The sequence below is a fragment of the Eretmochelys imbricata genome, chromosome 11 (genome assembly GCF_965152235.1).
Source record: "Eretmochelys imbricata isolate rEreImb1 chromosome 11, rEreImb1.hap1, whole genome shotgun sequence".
NCBI classification, from domain to species: Eukaryota; Metazoa; Chordata; order Testudines; family Cheloniidae; genus Eretmochelys; species Eretmochelys imbricata.
In genome coordinates, this window is record NC_135582.1 from 10,594,101 (window position 1) to 10,614,257 (window position 20,157).

Below are 20,157 nucleotides of genomic sequence, written 5' to 3' on the forward strand. Positions count from 1 at the left end.
CACTGCTCTAGAGCTTTCAGAAAAACATCATGACCTTGTGTTTGCTTGTACCCAAGTCCCTGGAACATAATTTTTTAACTTAATTATCTTGTATGGGCTATTAGAAGCAAGTATCTCTCATGGGTGATTTATTTTGTGATGGGGTATCACTGACATTCATTTTATCCGATGTGCAAGGCACACTTGCAGTCTAGCCCTCATTTGTGAGGTTAGGATGATTTTCATAGAACCCACATTGTGCTGAGATGGTCTTTCACACAGCACTGTCAGTGAGACTATGTCTTGAGTTAACTGAGACCCTCATGTGTGGATACCATGGTGATGGGAGGTTATAAGATTAGGTACCTGATTAAACAGGCTATTTGGCAGAAATGCAGATGGTGCCACCCTGAAATTATAATTGAGGTACATTTGTTTCCATTGCTAACAAAAGGAAAAATAGGTTAAAATGCCCATTGTCACAGCTTCAGCTCCTGGAACAACACCTCTTATTTGTTCAATTACAGCAGCAACTGCTTGTGTGCGCTGGCCAGCACCAGCAACCTAAGTCTGTTTGTTTGATTCTATGTTCTATTTATTCTGAAGTAATCAAAATGCCCATGCTGAATGCTAGGTAAATGTACAAACTTTACACAGAAAAAAATTATACAGTGAGCAAACTGGACCAATGTTCAAAGATTCCAGAAGCCACAAATTAAATTTTTTTTCTTCCATCTCCACCTCCTCAACAGATAGCTGAAGAGACTGCTAAGACTTGGAGCATGATGTGAAGTCAGCAAATTCCAGCTCTTGGGTCCTCTCACCTGGACGGTCTCTAGCACCTTCATATGTAACCTAGGAGCTGCTATCTGAAGTGCCTGAGCAAATTCCAGCTAGCAAAGTACCATATGAGAGGGAAGCCCACATATCTCAAAAGCTTGTGTCTTTCACCAACCAAAGTTGGTCCAATAAAAGATATTACCTCACTCACCTTGTCTCTCTAATATGAGAGGTAAGTCTATCTCTGAACTACCTGATGATCAATCCATGTAAAGCTCTATGGGTTAAAGCCTGCACTTTAAATCACGTTTGTTCCCCGTGTAAAGAAACTCTGTGCACCCCTAATTAAGGTTTAAACTGGCAGTAATGTCTACTCATACATTTCTCACCCTTTGCCTTGTTCTCTCTCATACAGAAGATCAGGCAGTTTCTTTAAAAAAATTTCAATGGCCTTTTGAATTTCTCTGTAAATTCTGAAGGAGGGTCCTTCTTTCTCACATTACCAGACTTGTTTATTTTCTAACACTACGATGCGGCTTTTAAATCAGACCATTTCTTTTGTCCCTCAAGAAACTTAATATGGTAAGAGTGGAGGTTATTTTTTTTCTGAGTTTCCTTCCAGCTTCTGCAACAGATTTCAGATACCCTCCTACAACTGATACTCTCATGATCACAGTCCCATGAATATTTCAACTAGCAAAGTAATTTCTCAGCCACAGATGACTTGGTAGGGGGCAAAGCCGGTAGGGGGCTGAGTGATATGAATATAAGCCATCATAACAAATGGCAGTAACTTATCTCAGTCAAAAAGAAAAGGAGTACTTGTGACACCTTAGAGACTAACAAATTTATTTGAGCATAAGATTTCGTGAGCTACAGCTCACTTCATGCATCCGATGAAGTGAGCTGTAGCCCACAAAAGCTTATGCTCAAATAAATTGGTTAGTCTCTAAGGTGTCACAAGTACTCCTTTTCTTTTTGCGAATACAGACTAACACAGCTGCTACTCTGAAACTTATCTCAGTCACTCTCTCAGAGAAATATTGGATCAGATTCAGAGGCGAACTAAGGACTGCACATCTTGTCCCTCTTGCTAACTTGATAGATGAAAGTGCTATTCAACCTCTCAATGTACCCATCAGATTGTGGGCGATAACAAGTTTTTTGTGTTTTAATTTCTACGTGGGCACACACACCTGATTTTCAGAGCTGCTGAGCACCCACGACTCCAGCTGAAGTCCGTGAGATCTGTGGCTGCTCAGCATCTTTGACAAGGATGGACCAGTGGTTAAAATACGAGAGTAGAACTCTGAAGATCTGGTTCAAGACCCTGCTCTGCCACAGACTTCCTCTGTGACCTTGGACAAGTCACTTAGTCTCTCTGTGCCTCAATTCTCCATCTAAAAAATGGGATAATAGCAGCCCCCTACCTCAAAAGGGGACTCCAAGGATAAGAGATCTTGAGTTACCCAGATACTATGGCAATGGGAAGTAGCTTAGACAGACTCCAATACTTACGATCTGACATTCTGTATCTTCCCAGGTGTGCAAAACGTGCATATAAACTCCCGAACCAGGACTTTGCCACAGTCCCAGCTTCCTGGTTTGTAATGAATTTCTGCCCATGCAACATAATCTGGTAGCACTTGTTCATTTTATGGTTCAGTGGCAGCCACACTCTGGGTACAACTGAAGATGCCCTGGGGCTGGAAGTGACGTTTCCCAAATGGCACAGATTTGACAGCACTGTTTGGAACTTTCTGCCAGCTATGCAGGTAAAAGCCTATTTTCAGCCTGCTCAGTCTGCTCAGATGCTACCATCTGAGGTACTAAGCTGCTACCAGGCTCCAGGGCTCTCCAGAAAGTTTCAATCAACTCAGGGTGCCAGACCTTCAGACTAAGGATCCCAGAGCTTATCTGCAATCCCACATATTTCTGCAAGGTTGGAATTTAGGTAACCCTTCTAGGGCCTCAGTCCTGTCCATCCAGTCTCCAGGCCTTCAGCTTAGCTAGTACAGACTCTTTTTCTTGTTCACACTTTACCAAGGCCCTGTGGTCAGTGTTTGCTGGCACTGGGGGTACCCGGTGCCACGCCACCTGTTTACCAGTGATCTGACCCCTCCAAAGCCAAAGGAGGGTTTTTTAATACAGATCCTCTCCCCTTTGATACTCAGAAGCAGTTCTTTTGACCTGATCCAGAATAAGCATTTCTAAATCATGTCCTGGTCTATCTTCCCTTAACACATTGAGCTGCCTCTTTGCCAAACACTAATAGGCATATTCAGTACAGCTCTTAATCACTCCCCTACAAAGCACACAGGCCTCCATCACTGGCAGCTGCACAGTCCTAGACCAAACGAAGAGCATCAGAGTGAGAGAACCTGGATTTGTGCAGGAAATGGCCTAACTTCATTATCATGAACATTGTGTAAAGAGTTGTCACTTTGGATGGGCTATCACCAGCAGGAGAGTGAATTTGTGTGGGGGGTGGAGGGTGAGAAAACCTGGATTTGTGCTGGAAATGGCCTAACCTGTTGCTCACTTTAGATAAGCTATTACCAGCAGGACAGTGGGGTGGGAGGAGGTATTGTTTCATATTCTCTGTGTATATATAAAGTCTGCTGCAGTTTCCACGGTATGCATCTGATGAAGTGAGCTGTAGCTCACGAAAGCTCATGCTCAAATAAATTGGTTAGTCTCTAAGGTGCCACAAGGACTCCTTTTCTTTTTGCGAATACAGACTAACACGGCTGTTACTCTGAGACCTATCACAGTGGCCAACAGTCTCACAAAACGCAGGCCCTCTCTGATTGCCAGTGTACAGCCCTGTAACGGGGCTCAGTAACTTCCTTACCACCACTGGCCTTCTCTGCAATGCCTGTTTATGGAAACAACTTCTGCGCTCCAGAGCCCATGTGAATTCCACGGTGGGACAGACATTTTATAGCTCCTGCTGGAGCTGGCGGTCCCCTGGGCAGGCTGAACAATGGAGACTTCTTGTAATGATGCTTTCTGGATGCTTTTCCATAGCAGCACCTCAACTTGCTGGAAAACAACTGTCTCCTTATAGATGCTTCTCACATCCACAGTTCCAGGAGGCTATCTCCCCAGATCTGACATTCCCTGCAGCTTCCTTCTCGGGGAAGTTATAGGTTTCCCTTCGGGCTTCCCAGTCATTCTGTGTGTCTCCATTTGTCTGGGCACCATCCTTCTTCCAGCCAAGCTGTTTCACTTCAGTTTGTAGCCATGCAGATTGCCTCACGGGGTCTCAACTATCCCCCTTTTAAAGCTTTTATTTTCTTCTAGTCAGCAAGTTCTTGTACAGTGCAAATGTTGGCTTTAGTCTGAGTTGGGTCTTTACAATCAACTCTCCTTAGCTGCTCCTGTCACTGCCCAATAGGTAACGAGATAACCCTGAGCTAGCACATCTCAAATATCTCTGTCACATACCTGGTAGGGCAGTACATGTCCTCCACAAAGCCCTTTATACCTTTCCCCAGGTTACGCCTTCTGGACCAAAAGACAGCAGGGCCATCGCATGCAGACACTGAAGGTTCAGACTGTTGCTTTTAATTTACCACTCTCACTTTTCACCTCAGCCATCTACAAACACTACATGTATCTCTTAACCTAAATTTCCTAATTCAATGAATGGGCATCTCCTTCATAAAACCATTTATTTTTGAGCAGCTAATTCAGGCTGTTCTGCCCAATCCATTCACCATCTGTATAACTCTGGCAGAAGAACACAGTGTTCCAATCTGCCTATTCTTTGCTCCAGTATTTGGAATAACCTCTTCCCTGACAGTTTCACCGCTGCAACACTTTTGTCTGGAATTACTTTTAAACACAGATACGCATATCTCATTATGTGACACCAATCTGCAAGATGCTGCCACTGATTTGTTACCTATTACTCTTAGGTTTCAGATTTTCTGGTTGTGCAAATATAATCTTAGTTAATAAAAGCAAAACATCCACAAGGAACACTGCACAGCAATGTTAAATTTGAATGCTAATAATGGGGGAAAGAGTTGAAAGTAAAGACAATTGTCCCAGTTACGGCATTGCAGAGAGATGGGAGCCTTTTCAATAATGAAAAAGGTGTAGCTGAAAAACTTGACTAGACAAACCACCAATAAATAAACCATAGGTCTCAATCCTGCACTGGCAGATCGATGGACTACACTGGCCTACTAGAACTTTTCTAACATCTGTTATTCTCTGGGAGATAGCAGCTTCCTGTTTCATTTTAATTGCATTTCAGATGGTTTAAAAAAATAGTCGTGATTTTGATTCTTTGCAATTTTATTGAGATTCTAAAACCCCTACATAATTACAGCCCTCTCTTTGAGAGAGAGAAAGAGAGAGAGAGAGAGAGAAATATACAATCTCCCCTGAAGCCAGTAACCTGCAGGGAAAGAGCTTGAATAGCAATCCTGGTCTAATTACAAGATTATCTTTACCTTGCTCCCACAACGAGCTGATTCCTGTTGGCATCCAGTGCGAGCTGAGAAAAGTCATGTACACCTGGATAGGTGAAATTCGACACCCAGGGCTTCAGATCTGCAAACAAGATGAAAAAGCAGAAAACAATGATACTGCTCCAGAAACACAGAGTTCACCCGGACATTCACTAATGGTTTTCCTACCGAGTATCTGTCAGAGGAAGGATAATTAATAATCTATTTAAAGTGCTTCTGTTTATTCTGAGCAGAATCTGCAAAAGCTGCATAATAATGGAAGGTTGTCTCAGCAGTTATTTTCACATCCACGATGCCCAAAGACTGAGTGTCAGCGTGAACTCTGAACAGACATCGTGGTGGCTTGGTTTATTAATTTATTTTAAAGTCTATGTGCCAAATTCAGAACTGGTGCTAGTGGTGCAATCTCACTGAAGTGCCATTCAGGGTAAAAAGGCTGGTCTAGTGGATAGGACACTAGACTGGTACTCAAGACTCCTACGTCAACAGGAATGATGAGGGCCATACAGTGCCCAGACAGAATTCTTCACCGGGCCTGAATATGGCCCTATACAATACATGTACCTTATTTATCTAGCTTGGATTTGCCATGCTAGGCACTTCCTCAAATTGCAAACACACAAAAGTGAAATGCTAAGCAATAGAACTGGGCATCCTCAGATGGGCAGAAGTCCCGCTGAAGTCAACAGGAGGCCCATGAGAGTCACGACAGTTTACACACTAACATCTATTGAAAGTTCCAGGGGAAAATGTTTGTGATATAATAAAAAAAAAGTCTTAAAAAAAAAAGAGTCCAGGTCCATGGCAGTTCTTAGAAGTAATGCTAAGGCATTTATAGATTTTTAAGGCCAGAAGGAACCATTAGATCATTTACTTTGACGTCCTGTATAATGCAGGCCATAGAACTTCACCCTGTTACCTCTGTGCTGAGCCCAATAACTTGTGTTTGACTAAAGCATATCTTCCAGAAAGGCATCCTGTCTTGATCTGAAGATAGCAAGACATGGAGTATCCACCAATTCCTTGGTTAGTTTGTTGCAGTGGTTAATCACCTTCACTGTTAAAAACATATGCCTTATTTCTAATTTGAATAAGTTTAAACATCCAGGGTAGCAGAGGCAAAAATAAGAACCATACCACCATCTCTCTAGTCCTTTTATGACCAGAGGGCCAAAAACTGTGCTCCCATTTGGTGCTGATCATAGGCACCGACTTTGAGATTTCCCAGGAGGTACTCGACCTCCCTGGTCCACTCCAAGCCCCGTCCCCACTTCATCCTTTCCCCCAAGACCCCACCCTGCCCCTTCTCGCCCCTTCTCCAACCCCTCCCCTCACTCCACTCCCTCCCCCCAGCACCTCCTGCATGGCTGAACAGCTGATCATGGCAGGCGGGAGGCACCGGGAGGGAGGGGGAGACGCTGATCGGCATGGTAGCCAGTGGGTGCTGAGCACCCACAATTTTTTTCCCGTGGGTGCTCCAGCCCCAGAGCACCCATGGAGTTGGCACCTATGGTGCTGACAGTAGGGCTGATCAGAAATTTTCTGATGAATTCTTTGAAGCAAGATGTTTTGCTGAATCTATTACAAATCTGACACGACTTTAGTGAAAACACGAGTAGGTTACCATTGGAAAGCTGCCAGTGTTCCAGGGTCCACAGTTCTGCAGCAGAGAGCCTTAGCTGGAATAGCAACCATTATTCAATGAATAGCATATGTGACACTGACAAGAATGTCAATTTCACTTATCACCTTTCAGGAACATGTTTTCAGTGTTCCCAAACCAAATTTTCCAGGGTCTTCGGTTTGCAAGATCGTCTGCTAAAATTTGCACTTTGAAAGCAAATTCCAAAATACTGAAATATCTTGTTAACCGAACACCCCCCCCCCCACAAGTTTTGGCCGGATGAAGCTGGAAGGATAATTACGATCCAGCACAGTAAGGGATTTCAAAGTGAAAGTTAATGTCTTCTATGTACATGCCAATCCATGGAGCAGTGATCCTTTCTACCCACCCACCTGTGATCATGCTGTTATGTTCTGCATGACATAACAGATTCAAAATCAGCCCACTAGAGCTTTTAAAATCCGCACATTTAATTTATATGTTAAGTATGGGTTTAGGTGCCTCACTTTAGGAATCCATGTTTGAAAATTTCGGTCTTAATGTTGTGGGGGTAGGGATAGCTCAGTGGTTTGAGCATTGGCCTGCTAAACCCAGGGTTGTGAGTTCAATCCTTGAGGGGGCCATTTAGGGATCTGGGGCAAAAATTGGAGATTGGTCCTGCTTTGAGCAGGGGGTTGGACTAGATGACCTCCTGAGGTCCCTTCCAACCCTAACCTTCTATGATTCTTTGTGCCTCAGTTCCCCCATCTCTACACAGGGAGTAATAATGCTTCCGAGTCATAATGCTTCCGAGTCACAGGGTGTGCACTGTTTGCAAAGCACTTTCAGGTCTTGGCATGCTTTGAAGGGGCTTCAGAAGTGCAAGGTATTATAACAAACGGCTGGGTATCTGCTGGTTAACCCCAAGCCCTTCTCATTGCAGCAATCAGGAGGGATAGATGAAGGCTAAATCAGACCTGGAGCCACCAAAACCTTGAGAAGCACCCTGGACACTCTTCACCTTGTTTCCCATGTCCCCTTAGCCTGCCCTGCCCTTTCCCAGACAGGCTCTTTCTTCCAAGCTTCCACATTCCCCAGGATGTTCTCATGTCTCTCACCCACGCCTGAATTGCTCCTGAGTGAGTGATCTCCACCCACTGTGATCAACTGTGCACTGAACCGTGGCCTGGTGCTCTGACTCAGTGCTGAGTCAGGCCCCTTATGGCAATGGATTTAAACATCCTGCCTCAGGGCTTTTCAGTGGGAGTCATGGGTTTCCTGCACTGCTCAGGATCGGGCCCTTAATCTTCGCAAACAAGCATTCATATCACACTAACCTGGCACATGGAATGCATGTACCCTCCTCTGCTATTCAATACAAAGGTGTGAGGTATGGAATAATTCAGCCAGCCTAATCTTCAAGCACTTCCACCTACTGAGCAGTCCTCTGAGACCTTTCACGGTGTGCTAGCACCAGGGAGGCGTGATGCTTTCACCTCTGGCGACGTCCTCACTAATGCAGCTTCGACTTTTCTTCCTGTAGCTCTTTAGCTGCAGAAACATTTCTGAGCCAAGCAGCAGAAGCTGGAAGAATAACACCTTTCCAGTCAGGTGAACCAGCGTGTTCATGTTGTCTAATGCAGGAGGTCAAACACGGTCTAAGGTGGAGGAAGGGAAGGTCAGCACATATCCATAGAACCTTTTAAGGATCCAACATTTATGCCATAATTTCTCTGTTTTCCTTCTCTCCTACCAACTATTTCCCCCTCCCCCCAAACCAACCCACTATTATAATTCACTGGCAAGAAGAAGATTTCCTCATTTGCTGTTCTAAATGAAATCTCCTCACTACAGAGAGGCCCAGTCCTCAGCTCTTCCTTTTGATAGCAAGCTCTGACAAATCACAGGTAAAAAAACAACAATCCTAATGAAAAAGCCGTCAGTGGCTCAGTTCTTGCCGCAGACAGTTTAAACATCAAGCAAGCCTGTGAAATAACAGGCTCTGTCCCGCTTTCTATTTACTACTGCAGGTGTCACAATGTATAAAGAAACCTTTCCTGATTATTAAATTAAAAGCTGAAAGGAATGAATCTTCATAGCAAAATTAAGCTTTTAAAGGCATGTCGCTGGAGATTATTAAGCTCAGCGTGGTTCCCAGCTAAGACTATCTAACTGCAAGTGATGGGAATTAATGCCAAACGGCACATTATCCTCCCCAACCCTCTTTTCTATTAGAGTGAATGGATAAAGTGGAATGGAAATCCAAGCTGCGAGAGAGGATGTAGGTCTTTTTCATTCGACACATTAAATCCTGTCACTCAGACCACAGGCATCCCTAAGGGCAGCTCAATGCTTTTATTTTAAAATGAGCCTCACTTCTGTGAGAGTAAGTGTTTGGCTGGGCCTGTCCCACCTTAGCAGAAGTTTACACATATGGACCCAATGAACTCTAGAGTTTGCTTGCATTTGACCTTTCTCCAAGAGCTGATTTTTCAGAGCTGACTTTTTCATTTGGCTGGAAGCCCTCAGTGCTGAGGCATGTTTACCTTTGCAAATTTATCTGTTTAAAAACACTATGAAAAATTAAAACCCAACGCTCTGGCTCGGCGTGTCAGCAGCAGGGGCAGGAAATCTAGGAAACAAATGACTTAATGGCAATCTGCTCATCAAGGCCTCCTTTGTGCTTCATGTTTCTATTTCCAGGGGGTCAAAGAGCCACGTTGTCGCTTTCTCCATGTTAGTACCCCAAAGTGTAATGGTTTCAAATACAGCCCATGGTCTGCAATGTGATCGAGAGCCCCTGAACTTTTGCTGGCCTATTTGCGGGCCAAGCTGGTTCACAAACATGGCTACAAAGACCCAGGACCTTCATAAAAAACATCAGTCCTCCACGCACGCACAAAGGTGGTGAGAAAAGACAAGGAATTTGTTGCATTTTTTAGGCTGGGGTCAGGCACAATGCCATTTGGGAGGTTAGCCACTGATCCTGCTAGCACTTCATTGTGCATTAATCACCTGAATGTAAACAGGATGTGGTGAAAGGGCTGGACCTAAAGACCGCTGAAGCCAGCGGGATTTTTTCCATTAAGTTTGGTGGGCTTTGGATCAAGCTCTAAATGTGGAAATTGTCTCATAAGCCTCGTTATGATCACACTTAATCCCGTGACTCCTCCAAAATCCCCTTTCTCCATCCCATTCACACCTTGCATGTTTATGAGTAAAGAAGCAAGAAAGCAGAGGGCTTGAGACATCTCTGCATAAAGGATTCCACCTACAGCTTAATTTCACTTGTGCCCACATAGAGCCTCCACCTGCAATGGAGTGCAACAGTCTCGTGCAACCTGCTGCACACCGTGTAAGGATCAAGATGTTAAATACCTGCATCCGGAAAATGCAAAACCCTCTCTAGGTGATAAGTAGTATTCCTATTAGAGGTATGCCGCTGTAATCCACCATCACTGGACCCATTTATTCCCTGTTAGAAATGAGAGGGTAGCACTGGAACACATAAAAGATAGAACAGAAACATACTGAAATAGGCAAGATTGGAAATTAATGGGAAGGAGTCCCCCAGGACCTCACTCCAGAAACAAACCCAAAGCAGAAACTCCGTTAATTAGCCTTCAGACTACAGATTTATATTATATAAAGTTCCCATAAAATAAAGCTGATTCAACATTAAAGGCCTGCATAATGGAACAAAACATACTATTCTCCTAGGCGCCTGCCATAAATAAATACCTGCTCTGCCAAAACTCAAACCCACTTTTGTACAGGGCTAACCTGACCACACATGGAGTGGTTTCCTAAGTGTCTCAAGACGCCCTCCTAAAAAGATTTGAACTGGCTTCACTGGCTGCATGTCACAAAACACGGAATGGGTATTTTTCCTGGTGCCTGAGTTGTGTGCATGTGAATTTAGCCTCCATGGAAGGTGCGCCTATTTGACAGCCTTGACATTTGTTTATCCATAGAACAGGTACAGTTAAGGCAGTGGCCATGAAAGTATCTCACACGCACCCTTGTAATGTGTCTCAACTCTGACAGGGAGGGACCACCTTTAGTTCAGTCTTCATGTCCACTCAGCCACTGGCCTCTCTGTTGGGAACGGTCAGTTCTGAATGGTCTTGGATTGCACTGGATCCCACCGCTGACCAACAGATTTCCTTGTAACAAAGGTTCAGGTTTCAGGCTGAATACAGTGATGATGCCTCCTCCCCAACAACAGACCCATCTTTGAGGCCTTTAATTTACTTAGCTGGGTGTGCAACCTCCTGTAACTCAGCCCACTTCAAGCTATCTTCCCTTGGAATAAGCCTCAATGGTGGCAGTGGCTTTTGTGATCTGGGCTCTTTTCTGCTACAAACTGAACTGAGACCATGGTCCTCATTTTATATAAACCGCTGAACAGACAGCATCAGACGGTGATAACTTCCCATCAGCACCAGCAGAGACTGGATCAGCACCAACAACCTAGAAGGGAAAAGGCTTTAGATGCTACCCCCAGACCCCTGAGGTCAGTATGCTTTGGTCATTGCAGAGAGATTCCCTACAGCATCCACATAAAATCCTAGCACCATCAGTGAGACACCACTTTATAATTCCATCATCTAAATCTTCTTTACAGCTTCCTTCTATCAGCATGGACATTTTCACAGCTGAATAAAAAACTACAATTGTCTTACAATCCTCTGACCATGTAATCTTAATATGTGATTCACTGTTAGTTTAATAAACTCCTCCTTTGAAATTCTGAATCTCTCTCTGTAGGTCACACTATGGGGTTAGTGCAATAGTCTTTGGAGAACTGAGTTCCAATCCTGTGCAAATGAGCTGTGTGGCCTCCTCCTAGTCCCTATTGTACACAGCGCAAAACCAAACCACAACGTGGCAAAATTAGCAAGGCAACTGGAAAAATCTATAGATGCATTGGCAAAATTGCATAGACAAATATGCCAACATTCAGACTTAACTTTACTCCTGAAGCCAGAGATCTTGGTGTTACCCTGCGTTCTCTCTCTCTCTCACACACACACAGACACACTTTGCTATATTGTCTTAATTGTGCACTAATCACATCCTTGCCTCCGATGAATCTTGTTGCATCCGATGAAGTGAGCTGTAGCTCACGAAAGCTTATGCTCCAATAAATTGGTTAGTCTCTAAGGTGCCACAAGTACTCCTTTTCTTTTTGCGAATACAGACTAACACGGCTGTTACTCTGAATCCTTGCCTCAGTGACTGCAATTCCTACTTCCCCTGTCTTCCTGAATCCCTGCTCTACAACCAAAGTTCCAGGGATTCAGAATGCTGCAGCCAGGCTACACTCTTGTTCTAGGAAATGGGGCTACATCATCCCAGGATTGTTGGCATCCTTTCCACAACTCTCATCTCCAAATTCAATTCAAAATTGCCTCTCAGATTTTCATATCTTCCTTGATTCCCCCAGCCTCCTTCTAGGACCTCATATCTACCCTCCAGTAACTGTAGCACACTCCTGGCCAAGATGGGGTCTGCTCTGCAGGCAGCTCTGGCCAAGGAACGCAACAGTGAAAGTCCCTTCCACCCCAGGGGCACCTGTTCCAAACACCTCCTCCCACCCCCCCCCGGAGGGAACACACACAAGAATAGTAAAGTGAATACAGGAAAGGGAAATATTTATTCACAGAGGGATGAATGGAGAAAAATCAGGTGAAAAGACACGGAGAGGGCTAAAACAGAATTGCATTCAACACAAGGCCCTACAGGCCCAATGGTAGCACAGTCTGAAAGGGCAGACACCGAGCAATGTCTGCACTCCGAGTTCGGGAGTCCTGGGCAAAATTCCAGTCCAGTGCTGAGTCTTGAGTGCTCCTGGTCGTCTTTGGAGCCAGTGAACTTTCCGCAACAAACCCCTCCAGGGCCCTCTTCTGCCACTCTCTGCAAAGCCACACAGAACGACCACCTCCCCACTTAACTAGCTAACAGCCTTCCTCCTTATACCCAGTGCAAGGCCACAAGCTCCAGTACTCCCGGCCCCATGCAGCTCTGGGCAGCAGTGATACTGGGTCCAGCTCCCATCTGTCCTTCTTGAGCGATTCCTCCCTGGCCTAGTGCTCCTCCTGGCTCCTGTCCTGGAGTGTCCCAGATCCAGGTAATCAGCACTCCCCCGCTCACGGCAAACATTTAAAGGGGCCATGCTCTCTACACCCGAAAGGGGTTATAACCCCTCCCCCCATTCACTCAATCTCCAGCTCGCCCAAGTGGTCTCATTTCCCCTCTGATTTCCTGCCCATTCACTCAACTCTTCCAATCCTGGCCAGTTCCACCATGAGAGGAACAATGAGCAAACTCAGGATGGCATGAGAGCCACATGGAATCTTGTTTCCACCCCTCCCTTCCCTTGAAAGGCAGTGACAAAGGAAGTACAGGAGCTACCAGTGCCCCCCACAGCCCATGCTGTCCAACAGCAGGCAGGAAGGGGCAGCCTGGATGGAAAAAGGGAATAAAATCCCTGTTCTCTCCCAGCACCAGGAGGGAGAAAACAACTCTTCTCCCCTTCCCTCATCAACCAAGAGAAGGAAGGAGACAGCAGGCGGCTCTCCTCCTTTCCAGCAGTAACAGAACAGAGGAGCTGAAGACCCACTTCGTCACTGAGTGGAGTCACAGAGACACAGTGTCATTGCCCAACCCAAGACCGCTTTGTGGCGCTCACACTCTCAACAGTCCACAGTAGTTCCCTAAACTGAACTTCCCATGGTCCTTCCATCCTAAGTTACAAGGAAGAAATGAGACCTTGTGACTTGAGCAGAGACCAAGGAATCCCAATAATGGCTCTGACACGGAATCCCTTTGTGGCCTTGAGCAAGTCACTTAAACTTTTCAGTGCCTCAGTTCCCCGGACTGCAAACTGGGGTTAATGACTCCACCCTAATTCACAAGCATGCTGCAAGGCCTAATGACTTGTAAAGTACTTGCAGGATGTGATGTACGGCAAGACTATGTGTTGGTACAACATAACATGGATCATCTCAAACCTTAGGGTATGTCTACACTACGGAATAAGGTCGAATTTATAGAAGTCGTTTTTTTAGAAATCGGTTTTATATATTCGAGTGTGTGTGTCCCCACAGAAAATGGTCTAAGTGCATTAAGTGCATTAACTCGGCGGAGTGCTTCCACAGTACCGAGGCTAGAGTCGACTTCCGGAGCGTTGCACTGTGGGTAGCTATCCCACAGTTCCCGCAGTCTCCGCCGCCCATTGGAATTCTGGGTTGAGATCCTAATGCCTGATGGGGCTAAAACATTGTCGCGGGTGGTTCTGGGTACGTATCGTCAGGCCCCCGTTCCCTCCCTCCCTCCGTGAAAGCAAGGGCAGACAATCGTTTCACGCCTTTTTTCCTGAGTTACCTGTGCAGACGCCATACCACGGCAAGCATGGAGCCCGCTCAGGTAACCGTCACCCTATGACTCCTGGGTGCTGGCAGACGCGGTACGGCATTGCTACACAGTAGCAGCAACCCCTTGCCTTGTGGTAGCAGACGGTACAGTACGACTGGTAGCCGTCATCGTCATGTCCGAGGTGCTCCTGGCCACGTCGGCTGGGAGCGCCTGGACAGACATGGGCGCAGGGACTAAATTTGGAGTGACTTGACCAGGTCATTCTCTTTAGTCCTGCAGTCAGTCCTATTGAACCGTCTTATGGTGAGCAGGCAGGCGATACGGACTGCTAGCAGTCGTACTGTACCACCTTCTGCCAGGCAGGCAGGAGATGAGGATTGCTAGCAGGCGTATTGTACCATCTTCTGCCAGGCAGGCAAGAGATGAGGATGGCTAGCACTCGTACTGTACCATCTTCTGCCGAGCAGCCATGAGATGTGGATGGCATGCAGTCCTTCTGCACCGTCTGCTGCCAGCCAAAGATGTAAAAGATAGATGGAGTGGATCAAAACAAGAAATAGACCAGATTTGTTCTGTATTCATTTGCTTCCCCCCCTCCCCCGTCTAGGGGACTCATTCTTCTAGGTCACACTGCAGTCACTCACAGAGAAGGTGCAGCGAGATAAATCTAGCCACATATCAATCAGAGGCCAGACTAACTTTCTTGTTCCAATAAGAATGATAACTTAGGTGCACCATTTCCTACTGGAACTCTCCGTGAAGTCCTGCCTGAAATACTCCTTGATGTAAAGACACCCCCTTTGTTGATTTTAGCTCCCTGAAGCCAACCCTGTAAGCCGTGTCCTCAGTCGCCCCTCCCTGCATCAGAGCAATGGCAAACAATCGGGCATCTGAGAGTGCTGTCCAGAGCAGTCATAATGGAGCACTCTGATGGGGCTAAAACATTGTCGCGGGTGGTTCTGGGTACGTATCTTCAGGCCCCCGTTCCTCCCCTCCCTCCGTGAAAGCAAGGGCAGACAATCGTTTCGCGCCTTTTTTCCTGAGTTACCTGTGCAGATGCCATACCACGGTAAGCATGGAGCCCGCTCAGGTAACCGTCACCCTATGTCTCCTGGGTGCTGGCAGACGCGGTACGGCTTTGCTACACAGTAGCAGCAACCCATTGCCTTCTGGCAGCAGACGGTGCAGTATGACTGGTAGTCGTCCTCGTCATGTCCAAGGTGCTCCTGGCCACGTCGGCTGGGAGCGCCTGGGCAGACATGGGCGCAGGGACTAAATTTGGAGTGACTTGACCAGGTCATTCTCTTTAGTCCTGCAGTCAGTCCTATTGAACCGTCTTATGGTGAGCGGGCAGGCGATACGGACTGCTAGCAGTCGTACTGTACCACCTTCTGCCAGGCAGGCAAGAGATGAGGATGGCTAGCACTCGTACTGTACCATCTTCTGCCGAGCAGCCATGAGATGTGGATGGCATGCAGTCCTTCTGCACCGTCTGCTGCCAGCCAAAGATGTAAAAGATAGATGGAGTGGATCAAAACAAGAAATAGACCAGATTTGTTTTGTACTTATTTGCTTCCCCCCTCCCCTGTCTAGGGGACTCATTCTTCTAGGTCACACTGCAGTCACTCACAGAGAAGGTGCAGCGAGGTAAATCTAGCCATGTATCAATCAGAGGCCAGGCTAACCTCCTTGTTCCAATAAGAACGATAACTTAGGTGCACCATTTCTTATTGGAACCCTCCATGAAGTCCTGCCTGAAATACTCCTTGATGTAAAGACACCCCCTTTGTTGATTTTAGCTCCCTGAAGCCAACCCTGTAAGCCGTGTCCTCAGTCGCCCCTCCCGGCGTCAGAGCAACGGCAAACAATTGGGCATCTGAGAGTGCTGTCCAGAGCAGTCATAATGGAGCACTCTGATGGGGCTAAAACATTGTCGCGGGTGGTTCTGGGTACGTATCGTCAGGCCCCCGTTCCCTCCCTCCCTCCGTGAAAGCAAGGGCAGACAATCGTTTTGCGCCTTTTTTCCTGAGTTACCTGTGCAGACGCCATACCACGGCAAGCATGGAGCCCGCTCAGGTAACCGTCACCCTATGTCTCCTGGGTGCTGGCAGACGTGGTACGGCTTTGCTACACAGTAGCAGCAACCCATTGCCTTCTGGCAGCAGACGGTGCAATACGACTGGTAGTCGTCCTCGTCATGTCCGAGGTGCTCCTGGCCACGTCGGCTGGAAGCGCCTGGGCAGACATGGGCGCAGGGACTAAATTTGGAGTGACTTGACCAGGTCATTCTCTTTAGTCCTGCAGTCAGTCCTATTGAACCGTCTTATGGTGAGCGGGCAGGCGATACGGACTGCTAGCAGTCGTACTGTACCACCTTCTGCTGGGCAGGCAAGAGATGAGGATTGCTAGCACTCGTACTGTACCATCTTCTGCCGAGCAGCCATGAGATGTGGATGGCATGCAGTCCTTCTGCACCGTCTGCTGCCAGCCAAAGATGTAAAAGATAGATGGAGTGGGTCAAAACAAGAAATAGACCAGATTTGTTTTGTACTCATTTGCCTCCTCCCCTGTCTAGAGGACTCATTCCTCTAGGTCACACTGCAGTCACTCACAGAGAAGGTGCAGCGAGGTAAATCTAGCCATGTATCAATCAGAGGCCAGGCTAACCTCCTTGTTCCAATAAGAACGATAACTTAGGTGCACCATTTCTTATTGGAACCCTCTGTGAAGTCCTGCCTGAAATACTCCTTGATGTAAAGACACCCCCTTTGTTGATTTTAGCTCCCTGAAGCCAACCCTGTAAGCTGTGTCGTCAGTCACCCGTCCCTCTGTCAGAGCAACGGCAGACAATCGTTCTGCGCCTTTTTTCTGTGCGGACGCCATACCAAGGCAAGCATGGAGGCCACTCAGCTCACTTTGGCAAATAGGAGCACATTAAACACCACACGCATTATCCAGCAGTATATGCAGCACCGGAACCTGGCAAAGCGATACCGGGCGAGGCGGCGACGTCAGCGCGGTCACGTGAGTGATCAGGACATGGACACAGATTTCTCTGAAAGCATGGGCCCTGCCAATGCATGCATCATGGTGCTAATGGGGCAGGTTCATGCTGTGGAACGCCGATTCTGGGCTCGGGAAACAAGCACAGACTGGTGGGACCGCATAGTGTTGCAGGTCTGGGACGATTCCCAGTGGCTGCGAAACTTTCGCATGCTTTAAGGGCACTTTCATGGAACTTTGTGACTTGCTTTCCCCTGCCCTGAGGCGCATGAATACCAAGATGAGAGCAGCCCTCACAGTTGAGAAGCGAGTGGCGATAGCCCTGTGGAAGCTTGCAACGCCAGACAGCTACCGGTCAGTTGGGAATCAGTTTGGAGTGGGCAAATCTACTGTGGGGGCTGCTGTGATGCAAGTAGCCCATGCAATCAAAGATCTGCTGATATCAAGGGTAGTGACCCTGGGAAATGTGCAGGTCATAGTGGATGGCTTTGCTGCAATGGGATTCCCTAACTGTGGTGGGGCCATAGACGGAACCCATATCCCTATCTTGGCACTGGAGCACCAAGCCGCCGAGTACATAAACCGCAAGGGGTACTTTTCGATAGTGCTGCAAGCTCTGGTGGATCACAAGGGACGTTTCACCAACATCAACGTGGGATGGCCGGGAAAGGTGCATGATGCTCGCATCTTCAGGAACTCTGGTCTGTTTCAAAAGCTGCAGGAAAGGACTTTATTTCCAGACAAGAAAATAACTGTTGGGGATGTTGAAATGCCTATAGTTATCCTTGGGGACCCAGCCTACCCCTTAATGCCATGCCTCATGAAGCCGTACACAGGCAGCCTGGACAGTAGTCAGGAGCTGTTCAACTACAGGCTGAGCAAGTGCAGAATGGTGGTAGAATGTGCATTTGGACGTTTAAAGGCACGCTGGCGCAGTTTACTGACTCGCTTAGACCTCAGCAAAACCAATATTCCCACTGTTATTACTGCTTGCTGTGTGCTCCACAGTATCTGTGACAGTAAGGGGGAGACGTTTATGGCGGGGTGGGAGGTTGAGGCAAATCGCCTGGCTGCTGGTTATGCGCAGCCAGACACCAGGGCAGTTAGAAGAGCACAGGAGGGCGCGGTACGCATCAGAGAAGCTTTGAAAACCAGTTTCATGACTGGCCAGGCTACGGTGTGAAAGTTCTGTTTGTTTCTCCTTGATGAAACCCCCCGCCCCTTGGTTCACTCTACTTCCCTGTAAGCTAACCACCCGCCCCTCCTCCCTTCAATCACCGCTTGCAGAGGCAATAAAGTCATTGTTGCTTCACACTCATGCATTCTTTATTCATTCATCACACAAATAGGGGGATGACTACCAAGGTAGCCCAGGAGGGGTGGTGGAGGAGGGAAGGAAAATGCCACACAGCACTTTAAGCACAGCACTTTAAAAGTTTACAACTTTAAAATTTATTGAATGCCAGCCTTCTTTTTTTTGGGCAATCCTCTGCGGTGGAGTGGCTGGTTGGCCGGAGGCCCCCGCACCGCGTTCTTGGGCGTCTGGGTGTGGAGGCTATGGAACTTGGGGAGGATGGCGGTTGGTTACAGAGGGGCTGCAGTGGTAGTCTGTGCTCCAGCTGCCTTTGCTGCAGCTCAACCATACACTGGAGCATACTGGTTTGGTCCTGCAGCAGCCTCAGCATTGAATCCTGCCTCCTCTCATCATGCTGCCACCACATTTGAGCTTCAGCCCTGTCTTCAGCCCGCCACCTCTCCTCCCGGTCATTTTGTGCTTTCCTGCACTCTGACATTATTTGCCTCCACGCATTCGTCTGTGCTCTGTCAGTGTGGGAGGACAGCATGAGCTCGGAGAACATTTCATCGCGAGTGCGTTTTTTTTCTTTCTAAGCTTCACTAGCCTCTGGGAAGGAGAAGATCCTGTGATCACTGAAACACATGCAGCTGGTGGAGAAAAAAAAAGGGACAGCGGTATTTAAAAAGACACATTTTATAAAACAGTGGCTACACTCTTTCAGGGTAAACCTTGCTGTTAACATTACATACATAGCACATGTGCTTTCGTTACAAGGTCGCATTTTGCCTCCTCCCACCGCGTGACTACCCCCTCAACCTTCCCCCCTCCCTGTGGCTAACAGCGGGGAACATTTCTGTTTAGCCACAGGCAAACAGCCCAGCAGGAATGGGCTCCTCTGAGTGTCCCCTGAAGAAAAGCACCCTATTTCAACCAGGTGACCATGAATTATATCTCACTCTCCTGAGGATAACACAGAGAGATAAAGAACAGATGTTGTTTGAATGCCAGCAAACATACACTGCAATGCTTTGTTCTACAATGATTCCCGAGTACGTGTTACTGGCCTGGAGTGGTAAAGTGAAGGACGCAATAAGGCTACCTACCATGAAGGACGCAATAAGGCTGCCCTCCCCAGAAACCTTTTGCAAAGGCTTTAGGACTACATCTAGGAGAACCGCAAATGCCAGGGCAAATTAATCCTTTCACATGCTTGCTTTTAAACCATGTATAGTATTTTAAAAGGTACACTCACCAGAGGTCCCTTCTCCGCCTGCTGGGTCCAGGAGGCAGCCTTGGGTGGGTTCGGGGGGTACTGGCTCCAGGTCCAGGGTGAGAAACAGTTCCTGGCTGCCAGGAAAACCGGTTTCTCCACTTGCTTGCTGTGAGCTATCTACAACCTCATCATCATCATCATCTTCTTCGTCCCCAAAACCTGCTTCCGTATTGCCTCCATCTCCATTGAAGGAGTCAAACAACACGGCTGGGGTAGTGGTGGCTGAACCCCCTAAAATGGCATGCAGCTCATCATAGAAGTTCATGTTTGGGGCTCTGACCCGGAGCGGCTATTCGCCTCTCTGGTTTTCTGGTAGGCTTGCCTCAGCTCCTTCAGTTTCACACGGCACTGCTTCGGG

General features: G+C 47.2%; 1 protein-coding gene across 2 annotated transcripts in view; it reads right to left on the minus strand.

Moving 5' to 3' along the window:
• Positions 1-20,157, minus strand: part of SEMA5B (semaphorin 5B) — a 173,812-nt gene that overhangs the window by 145,883 nt on the left and 7,772 nt on the right. For both annotated transcript variants that reach the window (XM_077829927.1, XM_077829925.1), the window contains exon 2: positions 5,226-5,325. In XM_077829927.1, the coding sequence (XP_077686053.1) occupies positions 5,226-5,325 (100 nt within the window). The remainder of the gene's footprint in view (positions 1-5,225; positions 5,326-20,157) is intronic.